The sequence below is a fragment of the Dunckerocampus dactyliophorus genome, chromosome 10 (genome assembly GCF_027744805.1).
Source record: "Dunckerocampus dactyliophorus isolate RoL2022-P2 chromosome 10, RoL_Ddac_1.1, whole genome shotgun sequence".
Taxonomy (NCBI): Eukaryota; Metazoa; Chordata; class Actinopteri; order Syngnathiformes; family Syngnathidae; genus Dunckerocampus; species Dunckerocampus dactyliophorus.
In genome coordinates this window covers 646,671-661,133 of record NC_072828.1, presented here as the reverse complement: position 1 = coordinate 661,133, position 14,463 = coordinate 646,671, and the positions used below count along the sequence as shown (strand labels likewise).

The following is a 14,463-nucleotide window of genomic DNA, read 5'->3' as shown; positions in this document are numbered from 1 at the left end:
TTTGAGTTTTTCAACGCTTACGTTATCGTGGCATAGACTCACGCTGTGCTAGATCTCTGTCAGCAACATCGCAGTATTCTTTAGCCTTTGGCCACACGATCCTTTCAAACAGAGGAGACGCTTTGTCAGCATAAAACATGCCAGCTTTACGTCGCAAGGCAAACGATTCACATATTTTACCCAAACCAAATCATCGTGTTAACACTGTAGAACGCTCCAATGCTACCAATAATCAACAACAATGTGCTAAAACTGTGAAAAAAAGAATAACAAAAGAAATTGAATCGCAGTAACAAGACAGAATCGCTAACAAAGCAAAATAAGATGCAAAAAAAATACAACACAAAACAATAGGATGCTGACCTGCCAAAATGTTAAAAAGATGAGAAACACATTGCTAAAAACATAGAACACACCGACAGAAATGCTAACAACATAGCCAGTAAAATGCTAACAAGGCGTAAAATGTTAACAAAATGTAAAATGCTAACAATATAAGAAGTAAAACACTTAAAAGATAGTGAGTAAAAGATACAGAGTAAAATACTGCCAAGATATGGAGTCAAATGCTAGACACAGAATGCTAACAATGTATGTAGCATCATGTTTACAAGCTGTAAAATGCTAAAAATATGTAAAGGGCAAGGTGCTAACAAGATTGAGTGTAAAATGCTAAAAGTGCCAACAGAACAGAGGGTAAATGTTAACATGCGTGCTGGCTACTTTATCTAGCGAGATAAACAGATAGCGGGAAAGGAGGGAAATGAAGAGTCATGTGATCTACAACTCTTTATGCCTGTGTTCACTTACATGCTCCTGCCTTTTACATCCTCTTAGCGTTTGACTCCCTATCTTGTTAGCATTTTATATCTTCTTAGCATTTTATCTTCTTGGCATTTTGTATCTTCTTGTCGTTTTACTTGATATCTTGTTAGCATTTTATATCTTGTTAGCATTTTACTCCTTATTTGTGAGCATTTTATCTTTTAACAGGAAGAAGATGGAAGTGATAACGGAATGCAGCCACGATATCATCAGGCATTGGTGTTGCATATCCTACTTCAAGCAGCCGTGATCACAGTGAAGGTTTGTGTTTCTATAAATAAGCACGTGACGTTCACACAGCAGAACAAATGCAACTACTGGACCGCCACCTCGCAACATCCGCAGGTTGCCTACAGCCACAGCTGTTCATGCCAAAGCTTTTGGTTTTTTTGCTCCTGTGAGGCCATGTGCACTACAGGCGAGCGTACACCCCACCTAGGACTACGTAGTACACAGAAATACTTCATACTTCATCACGTCATCAACAGGAAGCAACACAGCTGCAACATCGTCTCTTCTCTCACTGATGGAGTCCTGACGCGTGTGAGCTGCTCCATGTCCACATGTGTCATCATGACATCATCGTGTGTGTTAAAGATGCTAATGTAGGTGAATGTAAGCTAAGCTAGCTGCATCAAGCGTGTGCTCTGCTGATATGTCTGCTTAATAAACTATTGGTTGTCTTTGGACAACAACAACACAGTGAAGTCGGACACGCCGACGTAACGTGACGTAGAAACGGTCACGCATGGATTTTGCAGGCTTTTTCAGAATGGTTTCAGCCCCCCCACAATCTGACAGGGAACTTCTGAGACCATGGAAGGTTTTTTAGCTTTTTGTCAGGATAAAATTGCAGGACAAAACCATCTACTGCGGTGATTATGAGAGCCAATGAGAGATGATCATCTCTCTTCATGTAAACAAGGAAGCGAGGACGTGGGCGGGCCATGCAGGGACACATTTGATTGGGTATACGCTTGGAGATTGGAATTGGCCAAAATGTATGGGGAAGCTGTGGGGGTGGGGCGAAGCTGTGAGGAACGGCGAGCTCCACAGAGATTGGTGGAATTTTGGTGAACTCCTGGAGGGAAATTAGTATCTAGCATTGGCTTTCTAATGCAAAATGTCACACGTCATCCTACAAAGTCGTTTTGCACTATTTCATGCTTGCAAATATGTGGAAACAAAGACAAAATATATCCCCAATAATCCTACAGCTGTACCTAATGTTGTGGCTGTTGGCCGTGTGTGTGTGTGCGTGTGTGTGCGTGTGTGTGTGTGTGTGTGTGTGTGTGTGTGCGTGTGTGTGTGTGTGTGTGTGCATTTTTCCACATTGACGTGTACGAAGTGAACAAACGAGCTGCTGAGGTTATCACTGAAAGAGCTCATGCAGGAAGAATGTGAAGTTTCGTGATCCACGCTGCTCATTGGCTGCCAGCTCCCAAGGGCAAAGGTCACGTTTGCTGTGATAGGATGAACTGAGTCACAAATATGATGATGATGATGATGAGGAGGAGGAGGAGGAAGCAGTCCAAGCTACTTTCAGCCTGCTGACTCAGCTTTAGCCCACCCTCCCACACCTAGCCTCACCCCCCAAGCGGTCATCTCTTCCTGGACATCACCCCGCCCCCCTGGACTAACTTCCTGTCCCACACCGGACAAAACAAAGTCCCAAATTATTTGTCTTGTCCTTTTTTCTTTCTCTTTCAAACCTTCTTCAAACTATCCTTATCTTCTCTACACTATACCTATCCATCTGTCTACACATGATACCATTCACTATACCTATCCATCTGTCTACACATGATACCATTCACTATACCTATCCATCTGTCTACACATGATACCATTCACTATACCTATCCATCTGTCTACACATGATACCATTCACTATACCTATCCATCTGTCTACACATGATACCATTCACTATACCTATCCATCTGTCTACACATGATACCATTCACCATACCAATCCATCTGTCTACACATGATACCATTCACTATACCTATCCATCTGTCTACACATGATACCATTCACCATACCTATCCATCTGTCTACACATGATACCATTCACCATGCCTATGCATCTGTCTACACATGATACCATTCACCATGCCTATGCATCTGTCTACACATGATACCATTCACCATGCCTATGCATCTGTCTACACATGATACCATTCACGATGCCTATCCATCTGTGTACACATGATACCATTCACCATGCCTATGCATCTGTCTACACATGATACCATTCACCATGCCTATCCATCTGTCTACACATGATACCATTCACGATGTCTATGCATCTGTCTACACATGATACCATTCACGATGCCTATGCATTGGTCTACACATGATACCATTCACCATGCCTATGCATCTGTCTACACATGATACCATTCACCATGCCTATCCATCTGTCTACACATGATACCATTCACCATACCTATCCATCTGTCTACACATGATACCATTCACCATGCCTATGCATCTGTCTACACATGATACCATTCACGATGTCTATGCATCTGTCTACACATGATACCATTCACCATGCCTATGCATCTGTCTACACATGATACCATTCACCATGCCTATCCATCTGTCTACACATGATACCATTCACCATACCTATCCATCTGTCTACACATGATACCATTCACCATGCCTATGCATCTGTCTACACATGATACCATTCACGATGTCTATGCATCTGTCTACACATGATACCATTCACCATGCCTATGCATCTGTCTACACATGATACCATTCACCATGCCTATCCATCTGTCTACACATGATACCATTCACGATGCCTATCCATCTGTCTACACATGATACCATTCACCATGCCTATGCATCTGTCTACACATGATACCATTCACCATGCCTATGCATCTGTCTACACATGATACCATTCACGATGCCTATGCATTGGTCTACACATGATACCATTCACCATGCCTATCCATCTGTCTACACATGATACCATTCACCATACCTATCCATCTGTCTACACATGATACCATTCACCATGCCTATGCATCTGTCTACACATGATACCATTCACGATGTCTATGCATCTGTCTACACATGATACCATTCACCATGCCTATGCATCTGTCTACACATGATACCATTCACCATGCCTATCCATCTGTCTACACATGATACCATTCACGATGCCTATCCATCTGTCTACACATGATACCATTCACCATGCCTATGCATCTGTCTACACATGATACCATTCACCATGCCTATGCATCTGTCTACACATGATACCATTCACGATGCCTATGCATTGGTCTACACATGATACCATTCACCATGCCTATGCATCTGTCTACACATGATACCATTCACCATGCCTATCCATCTGTCTACACATGATACCATTCACCATACCTATCCATCTGTCTACACATGATACCATTCACCATGCCTATGCATCTGTCTACACATGATACCATTCACGATGTCTATGCATCTGTCTACACATGATACCATTCACCATGCCTATGCATCTGTCTACACATGATACCATTCACCATGCCTATCCATCTGTCTACACATGATACCATTCACCATGCCTATCCATCTGTCTACACATGATACCATTCACCATACCTATCCATCTGTCTACACATGATACCATTCACCATACCTATCCATCTGTCTACACATGATACCATTCACCATACCTATCCATCTGTCTACACATGATACCATTCACCATACCTATCCATCTGTCTACACATGATACCATTCACCATACCTATCCATCTGTCTACACGATACCATTCACCATGCCTATGCATCTGTCTACACATGATACCATTCACCATACCTATCCATCTGTCTACACATGATACCATTCACCATACCTATCCATCTGTCTACACATGATACCATTCACCATGCCTATCCATCTGTCTACACATGATACCATTCACCATACCTATCCATCTGTCTACACATGATACCATTCACCATGCCTATGCATCTGTCTACACATGATACCATTCACGATGTCTATGCATCTGTCTACACATGATACCATTCACCATGCCTATGCATCTGTCTACACATGATACCATTCACCATGCCTATCCATCTGTCTACACATGATACCATTCACCATGCCTATCCATCTGTCTACACATGATACCATTCACCATACCTATCCATCTGTCTACACATGATACCATTCACCATGCCTATGCATCTGTCTACACATGATACCATTCACGATGCCTGTCCATCTATCTTTTAGCATGATTGCAGCTTTCACTTCATCTGAGCTGTTAATACTTACCGTATAGTGTATATTTATATTTTTTAATTCCCTGTATGTGCAAAATGAAACAATGTAACACTGTAACGCTGTAACACTGTACTACGAACATATGCAATAAAGCGGCTTCTTTTTTATGTTGGCTTTCTTTCTCCATCCCTTCCAGAATTTCACTCCACGTATTGATGCGCTCAATGCTTTATTTCGTTCGTCCTGCTGCTGCACAGGGCTTCCCGCAGGGGGCGGCATTGCACCACATGTGAAAGTATTGTCTTGGCTTTTTAAAACTTACTGCAACACAAATATGGTCTTTCAGATTGCTTACATAGCTTCCATAATAATGTGTTGCAAAAATATATTATTCATCCATAATAATGTATTGCAATGTACTGCACGTGCCTGTATGAATGGTTGATGACGATGGCGTGCTTGAAACACCTTAGGTGGAGCAGTTGGCACAAACTTGTACTGTATAGACCAGGGGTCACCAAGGTTTGTCCTTGTGAGAGCTACTTTTACAAAATGAAAATGGCCAAGAGCTACTCATTTTTCTAACATTTCTTTTCAGAGCTTATTTTAAACCCAAACAAAGTGAATATGCTTGTTTTACCAGAACATGAACAAAATGCTGGTGTCCACAACTCACATGTTGTATTTCACAATGCATTTCTTTCTACTCTTCTTTCATTATTAACTGGACACCTGAATGAAAAGCAGGCTTGCAGCACCTCATGTGGTCGTGGGGGGGCTACCACGTTGGTGACCCCTGGTGTAGACAGTACTTCATATACTTCATACAACATTGCAATCCTACGACGGAGTATTTGGGCCACATTGACAAAAAATCGGACATTTCAAGAAGAAAGGCAAAAATTAACGAGAAAAAAGTCCAGACAAAAGTTGTAAGAGTATGAGAATAAAGTCATGAATTTATGGGAAAAAAGTCGCAATATTACAAAAATACATTTGTAAATTTACAAAAAAACAGTCATAATATCACAAGAATAAAAGTTTGAAATTTACGAGGGTAAAGTCATAGAAAAAAAGTCGGAATATTATTAGAATATTACGGGATAAAGATGTAAATTTGGAAATGTAGAAAGGTTAATGTCACGCCGGGGGTTGCTGCTGTCGAAGACTTGACCCCCGGTATGCAGAGACAAGGCGGCAAGGTGCAGAAGTAAAAATAATTTTATTTTGCACAAGGCAACAGGAAAAAAACTAAAAGTGGCAAAGGAAAAACAATTCACAAGTAACGGAGATGGTAGTCTAGGTGACAGCTGGCAGAGCAACGAGGGTCATCAACCGTGACATCAACAATGAACCAGCGCCGCACAAACGCTGGCGCTGGCCTTTTAACCGCAGCTAATACAGATTGCCCGCAGCTGTGCGGACACCAGGCATGACGCGGCTGTAACTTCCACCACACCGGAACTACACCTCGCCAAAATAAGGGCGCAAGACAGGAAACACTCGCTCCTGTCCTACGAAACATGACAGTTAAGTCGTAAATTTGCGAGGAAAAAGTTGTAATATTATGAGAATATCATAAAATAAAAATTACGAGAAAAAAGTCATGATACTATGAGAATAAAGTCATAAATTCACGAGAAAAAAAATCGTAATTACAAGAATAAAGCCAAAAATTTGTGAGAAAAAAGTCATCTATTTACAAGAAAAAAGTTGTCATGTTAAGAGAATATTACCAGATTCAAGTGGGACATTGCCTGAGCCGGCTACGAAAAGGGGGGGACTTGTGTGACCTTTGGCATTGGGCAAACGTAATATTAAGACTTTTTTTCTTGTACATTTACCACTTTTTTTCACGGAAATGTACGACTTTATTCTCCAAATGTCAGATTTTTGTGTGTGTTCTCAATGTGGCCGTAATCTACAATGTAATTAAATGACAGCAAGGTCACGTCTTTCAACGACCTCCACAAGTGGGTGGAGCTTGACTCATGCACCCCCCACATTGCATGACATTGTTGCGTTATGATATCATTCATAAGGAAATGCATATTATGTGTACGTTATGCTTAGGGATGTCGTCTGACCGACATAGGTATTATCAGTTCATATCGGTATCATTTTTTTCTGCTCTTGATATCGGCGTGCCACAAGCTTGCTAGCTAAGACTGTCAAGTAAGTGAAGAAGATGCTTCTCTTGAATACCTCTCATCTAACATCGCACCTCCGGAAGAATGACATGGAGCTAGCATAGCAAGCTTGCTAGCTAAGCCTTTTCCGGACTATAAGTCGCACTTTTTTTTCATGGTTTGGTCGGTCCTGCCACTTATACTCCGGAGCGACTCATATTTGGTTTTTTTTCTGTCACTTCTGTGCCACTGCAAATGTACAATGTAATCATCAACTTGGAAAGACAAGCGACACTGACAGACGGAACGCAAATGTCGAATTTTGCAGATGACAGGCTGCAAGTAAACTAGTTATGTTACGTTGTTTCGGCTATCGTTATCTCAATAACGTAATATGTTGCGTTAGCATACCACCTATTCACAGTACGTTAACAGACGCCTATTTAGCCTGCTGTTCTCCATTTTATTGTTACTACTAGAACTTGCCTTTCAAGATGAAATGTCTGTTCTCGCTCTCTGATTTTATCAAATACGTGTCACCCAAAAAATGCGACTTATAGTCCAGTGTGGCTTATATATGTTTTTTTCTTCTTCATTGTGCGATTTTGGCATGTGCGACTCATACACCGGAGCGACTCGTCCGGAAAATACGTAAGAAAGGCATTTTCCTTGATTACTTGCATCTAGCATCACACCTCAGAAGGACACTAGCGTCCCTGCAGCAAAATACTAAGCAAAGGGAGACGTGCTGATTAAGAAGTTTAGAATTTTAGTAATTTTATTAGGCCACAGTTTTGACTTTACATAAAAATGTGTGTCTTTCCAAATGCTAACCTTATTGAATTGGATTCTTACTTCTACATTTATTCAGACGAAGCTGTCTTACTTGTTGATATTACGTTGATGTACATGCTATTTTACTTCAATATTGTACCATTTGGTTGAGACCAAATGTATTAAGAGTGCTGGCACAGGTGGAGGAGCTCACAAAGGAGAAAATAACAAAGTACAACGAAAGCTGCCGATGACAAAAGGTTGCCGGGAAGCTAACAAAGTACAAATAAAAAGACAAAGTAGCAAATGAATAAAGTAGAAAAGCAGTCGGAGAGCACAGACCTCCACCAAGTGCCGTAGTTCCCCCATATCGGGATTTGTACAACTTGTATTGCATGTTGTATGTATTGTATGTACTTTATTTATCCCACAGCGGGGAAATTTACTTGTTACAGCAGCAAGACAAGTAAAGAGAACAGTGTAAAGAAAGCATAGTGTCTACAACATGGTTCAGGTGGTGCAGGTGTTGTAGAGCCTGACAGCGGTCGGTATGAAGGACCTGCGGAACCTCTCCTTCTTACACCGTGGGTGTAACAGTCTGCTGCTGAAGGAGCTGCTAAGGGAACCCACAGTGTCATGTAGCGGGTGAGAGGTGTTGTCCATGATGGATGTCAGCTTAGCCAACATCCTTCTCTCCCCCACTTCCTCCACGGAGTCCAGAGGACCGTCCAGGACAGAGCTATGTTGCAATATTGCAGTTTATTGCAGTATTTGCAGTATTAAGAGTGTTTATGAGTGAAATGCATGCAGTGGCGCCAGTGTCAAGTCAAACTAGCGAGAATGAATCAATTCATGATTAATTCAAAAAGTGATTGAAAAATACCTGATCTAAAATTTATAAAACTAAAGGAAAAAAACTTTAAATAATAAATATATATTTATAGCCTTAAGTAAATAAGATTTTCGTTAGTGTAGTTGTTAGAAACTATTTTTATAATTGCTACAGAAGATCTGGTTAGGACAGGAAGTTAGACTCACCAGCACACCTGGGCGTGCACCAAAGACATGCAACTTCCTTTTAAGCAGGCAAGGCTGCAAACAGGTGTGGTAAGTTGGTGTGATTAGAACTTTACCCCCAAACTTTGTGCAAGTGGAGCTACAAGTCTGAAGAGGCAGCCGGTAAGAAACTGAAATCTTCTCTAAAAAGTCTTATTACTGCTGTTTTGATGAGCCTGCGCTGCACACGGCTTGACTTTCTTTCATGGTGCGTGCCTCATTTGTGAATTAAGAATATAAATGAATTGAAAGCGTGTGCTCGCTGTACTTATTTTGTTGAGGATGTTGAATTAAGAATGCTGCCAATCGTTTGTGGCACATGTGGGCTTACGGCGGTCCATGTTTGGTTAATTGATTGATTAGTTCTTGATTGTAATTTTGCCAAGGTACGAGCAGCATGTTTATGGCATTAAATACAAATTATGAATATTTCTTTTGCCCATTAATGTACTTGTTTAAATGTTTGTCAAATCATGGTATTTATTTAATAGATTTTTATTTAATCCCATAGTTTGAGAAAACAAGCATTATGTAAAATACAAGACTAAGTTACGATACAGATGTTAAAACATTTTAAAAAATAGTTAAATAGCAGTAGAAGTGGTAAAATATATTTGAAATTGTTGCCAAAGAAATTAGTTCATACATTGCAATACAATATAATATTGACTTTATATTACATGTTTGTCCTTCTTTTGAAGGTTTTCAGCTGTGCTGTGCTGTGCAGTGAAAAACTTGAATGTGCATGAAAAGTCATGATTTGAACCACATTGAATAAACTTAAGGAAAGCAAAGCATCGAGTGGATCCAGTTTCTTCAGCGTAGCAACTGAAGCCCTTTCGTCAAGTTCGAGGGATGCACAAAGTGGAGAAGAACTTGACAGCCAGAGTAAAAGAAGCATGAGGGAATATTAATGTTGGTACTGGAAATGAAGTGTGGGTATTCGGCTCATGCAGCCAATATGTAGCATCTTCATGTTTGCATGCTAGTTCATTTTTATTTGCCCCTGGAACCCAAATGTTTGCCCAGCACTGATATGAATCAATAAATCATGCTAGCTAAAGTCTTTTTGGAGAGAAAAACATGTACATGTGAAATGTGGGTGTGGGCTTTTCTGCCGTGTACGTTCAGTACAAAGCACCCATTGTGGACGTCACACAGGCTGGATATTGTACGCAAAAGGGGTCAAGTTTGGCAAGGGGGTAACTGAGTGCACAGTCAGCAAAAAAATTGATGGCATTTGATCATTCCCTGTGATCGTACCCTATGAACTCCCAGAAGCACTGAAAAGTGCTCAGGACTGGCACTAATTACCTCCTGATCCTTTTGTCTGCCACTGAATGGCGCACGTTTCAAAGACCGTAGACGCCTCACATCCGTCACTTCTGATGGCTTTCATCCCAGCAGGAGTTTGGGTGGCTTTGCCTTGTAAGGTCAACATCCTAAAGTGACCTTTTCATGTGGCACCATAAAGGTAACTAAAGGACAAGTACAGGATTTACTCGTACAATTACTCGGACAATTATAATGATGATAGCATATCCAGTATAGCTCAGAAGAGTTGAATTTAAGAGCTGATCGCTAGCAACTTCCATGGTTTTCTTGATGCTAACCCAAATCACTTACGTGAATAGCTGTCGTATTGCACTGCCAACTCTGATGGAACGCTTATGAGCTATTTTTGTTTTCCAAACAAAGGTTCCTTTAGTATCAGGCATGAAAAGGCATGAAAAGGAACAGGAAACTGAAGAAACCAGGGTGCTCTCATGACTGTATGTAAAGGTAGGCGGGCTTTAGTGCTCTGAGCCTTGGAAACGTGCACAGGATGTTTTTACGTGAACGTCATTGTGTGTTGGAAAGGTTACGGATGCAAGAAGTCATATGGAAAAGTGTGTTCGGTGGGGGTGGGGGGCGTACTGCCGGGGTGAGTGTCCTGTTCTGTGATGTCATGGACTCAGGTCCGGGTGATCCTCTCCCAGCCAATCGGTGATCAGAGGGAGGGTTCTGGCAGTGGAGGGAGTTGGTTAGTGAATGATTAACGGGGGGTAGGGTGTGGGGATTTTTAGATGTGGGGGTGGGGGCTGTTTGTCAGTGGTTTAGGCTCTTTGGCAGGCCAAGAAACAGGTTTAGGGTGCAGTGACCTGCTCTTCATCTGTTAGTCAATCCATGCATTCCTGAGCTACAAATTCATGATGGGGGGGTACATGCATTCACATGTAGCACTGGAGAACTGTAAGCAGACTTCGAAATGCAACAACAGGAGCAAGAAACAGAAAAAACAGACACTTGGTAATTTCCTATTTAGGAATCATCCACATCCTTATGTGGGATATGAACACACACCTTCTAGCTTCTGGGCCTTCTGAAGAGATAAAAACAGACAAAAAGAGGCAGCTAAGAATGCACGGATTGGGACACCCCTGTTTTACAAAAATGTATTCATAAATGATGGCAGCAAAAAATCTGGGTTCTATGTAGTATTGTGGCCACGAGGCGTCAGGAATGTTCCATGACAGAGACGTGACATTAGATTAGTGTCACACTGCATGGACTCCACTGATTACTTGTCGGACAGGCCCCAGTTTGTGCGGCTGATACTGTGGTCAGTAGTGTGGGGGCACCGCAGGGGACTGTCCTGTCTCCATTCCTGTTCACACACCTTTGCCACCTGCAGAAGTTCTCTGATGACTCTGCAGTGGTTGAGTGTATCGGCGATGGACAGGAGTTGAAGTACAGGACAGTGATTGTGGACTTTGTGGAGTGGCCCCAGGCAAAAGACCCGCTCCTGAATGTGGACAAGACCAAGAGCTGGTGATCGACTTCAGGAGGAGGATGACTCCAGTGGAGCCCATCGCCATTCAGGCCCAGGAGGTGGCAGTAGTGGACCACTGCAGGTACTTGGGAGTCCACATGAACAGCAGACTGGACTGGAAGGACAACAGCAATGCTGTCTACAAGATGAGCATGAGCAGACTCTACTTCCTGAGGAAGCTGAGGTCCTTCAGTGTGTGCAGCAGGCTGCTGGAGATCTTCTACCAGTCTGTGGTAGCCAGTGCCCTGTACTTTGCTGTGGTTTGTTGGGGGAACAGAACCAACAAAAAGGGCTTAAACCGGATGTACCAACTGATCTGGAAAGCCGAACACGTTATCGGCACTCAGTTGGAGACGTTTGTAACGGGGAGAGACAGGAGGACAATGGACACACTGCTCTCCATATGGACAACTCCACCCACCCACTCCATCAGGCTCATTCTCCAACAGATGCTCCAGTTCCGTTCCCACAGTGAACGCTACAGGACTTGATTCATTCCACACCCCTTCCAGCTGTACAATACCTCACCTGTGAGGAAAAGATCATTCACAACATTACCGTACTGTCTGCCCCCCCTCATATAAAGTGTTCATTTACTTGCATTTGCCATATTTCTGCACACTATTTGTAAATATGCAAAGCTTGTTGATCTTCCATCCATCCATCCATTTTCTTCCGCTTATCCGGGTGCAGGTCGTGGGGGCAGCATGTCCTAGGTCTGCCCCGGGGCCTTCTCCTGGCTGGGCATGCCTGGAACACCTCACCAGGGGGGCGTGCAGGAGACATCTGGACTAGATGCCTGAGCCACCTCAGCTGGCTCCTCTCCATGTGAAGGAGCAGCTGCTCTACTCTTAACTCCTCCCAGATGACCCAACTCGACTTTTGGGGTTTACATTTGTTGCTAATTTGGTCACTGGTCTAAAGCTCATGTCCATGGGTGGGAGGACATCAGTGGGCCAGTCCAGCAACCACATTACTGCAGACGCTGTGCCCATTCACCTGTCCATTTCACGCCCCCCTACCTCGTGAACAAGATCTTGAGCTTCCTAAACTCTTCTACCCGGTCCAAGACCTCAACCCCAACCCTTTCCCCACCGACAGCCACGGCCTCACACGTGTACTGTGAGGTTTGACTGCACTGAAGTAACGTTGTTGAGTAATCATCAGGTTCCAACGTGATTTCTCTTGTTTTTCTTGTCATAGTTTGCTTCAGCGCTGATGGGCCTGCATGAAGGCTAACAAGTCTGAATCTGCCTCCTCTGCACCACCAACTTCCCAACACGTCACATTCCAGCTTCCAGGGGAAGCCGCGGGTTTGAGTCCTGAAAGGGGAGAGGTGGTGAGAAGGTATGAAGAAGAAGAGGAGGAAGAAAAAGAAGAGGAGGAAACGTGAAGCAGACAGAAGAGGACAAAGACAAGGTGACATCATGAGGGTTCAACTTTGCTGCCTGCTGATTACAGGTAGGAGGAATGTGTAGACTTGTGTGTCCTTTCTCACGCTGGGGGGGGGTGGGGGGGGGGGGTTGTTACAGCTGAATGTGTGTGCTCACTAGTGGACCAACCTCTCGCTTGTGCCCACATCCTCTCACCAACGCTGATGGTGAATTGTCTTCGTGCCAATCAGTGAGCACCTCAATGTTTTGGAATAAGTACGCCGGTGCTCCATGTGGACGAGAGAGGACACGTCTCTTAGTGCTGGCTTCACTTTGGGAGCCCAAATACCTCAAAAACACGACAGCCTGTGTTGCTGATGTCAAGTGAATCATGCCTGCTAACTCAAAGAGCTCTGACAGGTTGTGGATTTGAAACTTCAGTTGAGTTCAACTTACATTCTTTTGGAATGTTTCCCATCATCCACAATCCTTATGTGAGACATGAACACACGTCTTTCTCTTTTCTGTGCGCTCTAAGGATATAAAAACAGGTCAAAAGAGGCAGGTAATTAATACACATATGGGACGCACCTGAAAAAGCGCCAACAAGGCTCCATTTCCATCATGTGAGCTGCATATGAAGCATATTGTTATTATTATTATTATTATTAGCATTGTTACGCCCAAGAACTACCTTACTGGCGTAGTGACACCTCACCACACCACAGTGGCTAGCTTCACCACACGCTAGCCAGAGGTAACACTACATATTGCAGCTGCCGCCACTGCTGCTGTGTCAATGCAACCACGAAGGGAGCGCTGCTAATACTTAACTCATTCAATACCAAAGACGTATTCACACGTTTTTATAAAACCCCAACACCCCATCCCAACAACGTATTTATACGTCTTTTATGTTTTTTTGCACGAGAGGCAAAGAGAGGTGTTGATGCAACTCTCCACTTATGCATTTCACTTCAGAGCAATTGAATGCAATAAAAACGGCCACAAGGTGGCAGAAGTGCATTTGATGAGCACTCAGCAGGGATCATACGAATGGAAGAATTACACATGAGGCACACACGTGCACTCACATAGTTCAGTTCCAAATGTGAAAATGTGTAAATAGCTGATGGCGTTATGTTTGTAAATAAATGGTTATTTTGATGTTTTTTGTGTTGTTTATGTTGGTGTAGTTGTTTAGATATTTCAGCTTTCATAA

The 14,463-nt window shown here is 42.8% G+C and overlaps 1 protein-coding gene across 2 annotated transcripts in view; it reads left to right on the top strand.

The window, feature by feature from the left end:
- The first annotated feature begins 9,087 nt into the window (after window positions 1–9,087).
- Window positions 9,088–14,463, top strand: part of si:ch1073-396h14.1 (disintegrin and metalloproteinase domain-containing protein 10) — a 62,225-nt gene continuing 56,849 nt past the window's right edge. The window contains exons 1-2 of one of the 2 annotated variants that reach the window (XM_054789608.1): window positions 9,088–9,179; window positions 13,072–13,329. In XM_054789608.1, coding sequence (XP_054645583.1) covers window positions 13,218–13,329 — 112 coding nt within the window. In that variant the 5' untranslated portion in view covers window positions 9,088–9,179; window positions 13,072–13,217. Of the gene's footprint in view, window positions 9,180–11,151; window positions 12,991–13,071; window positions 13,330–14,463 lie in introns of those variants that run through there. The other variant, XM_054789609.1, reaches the window with a different exon arrangement.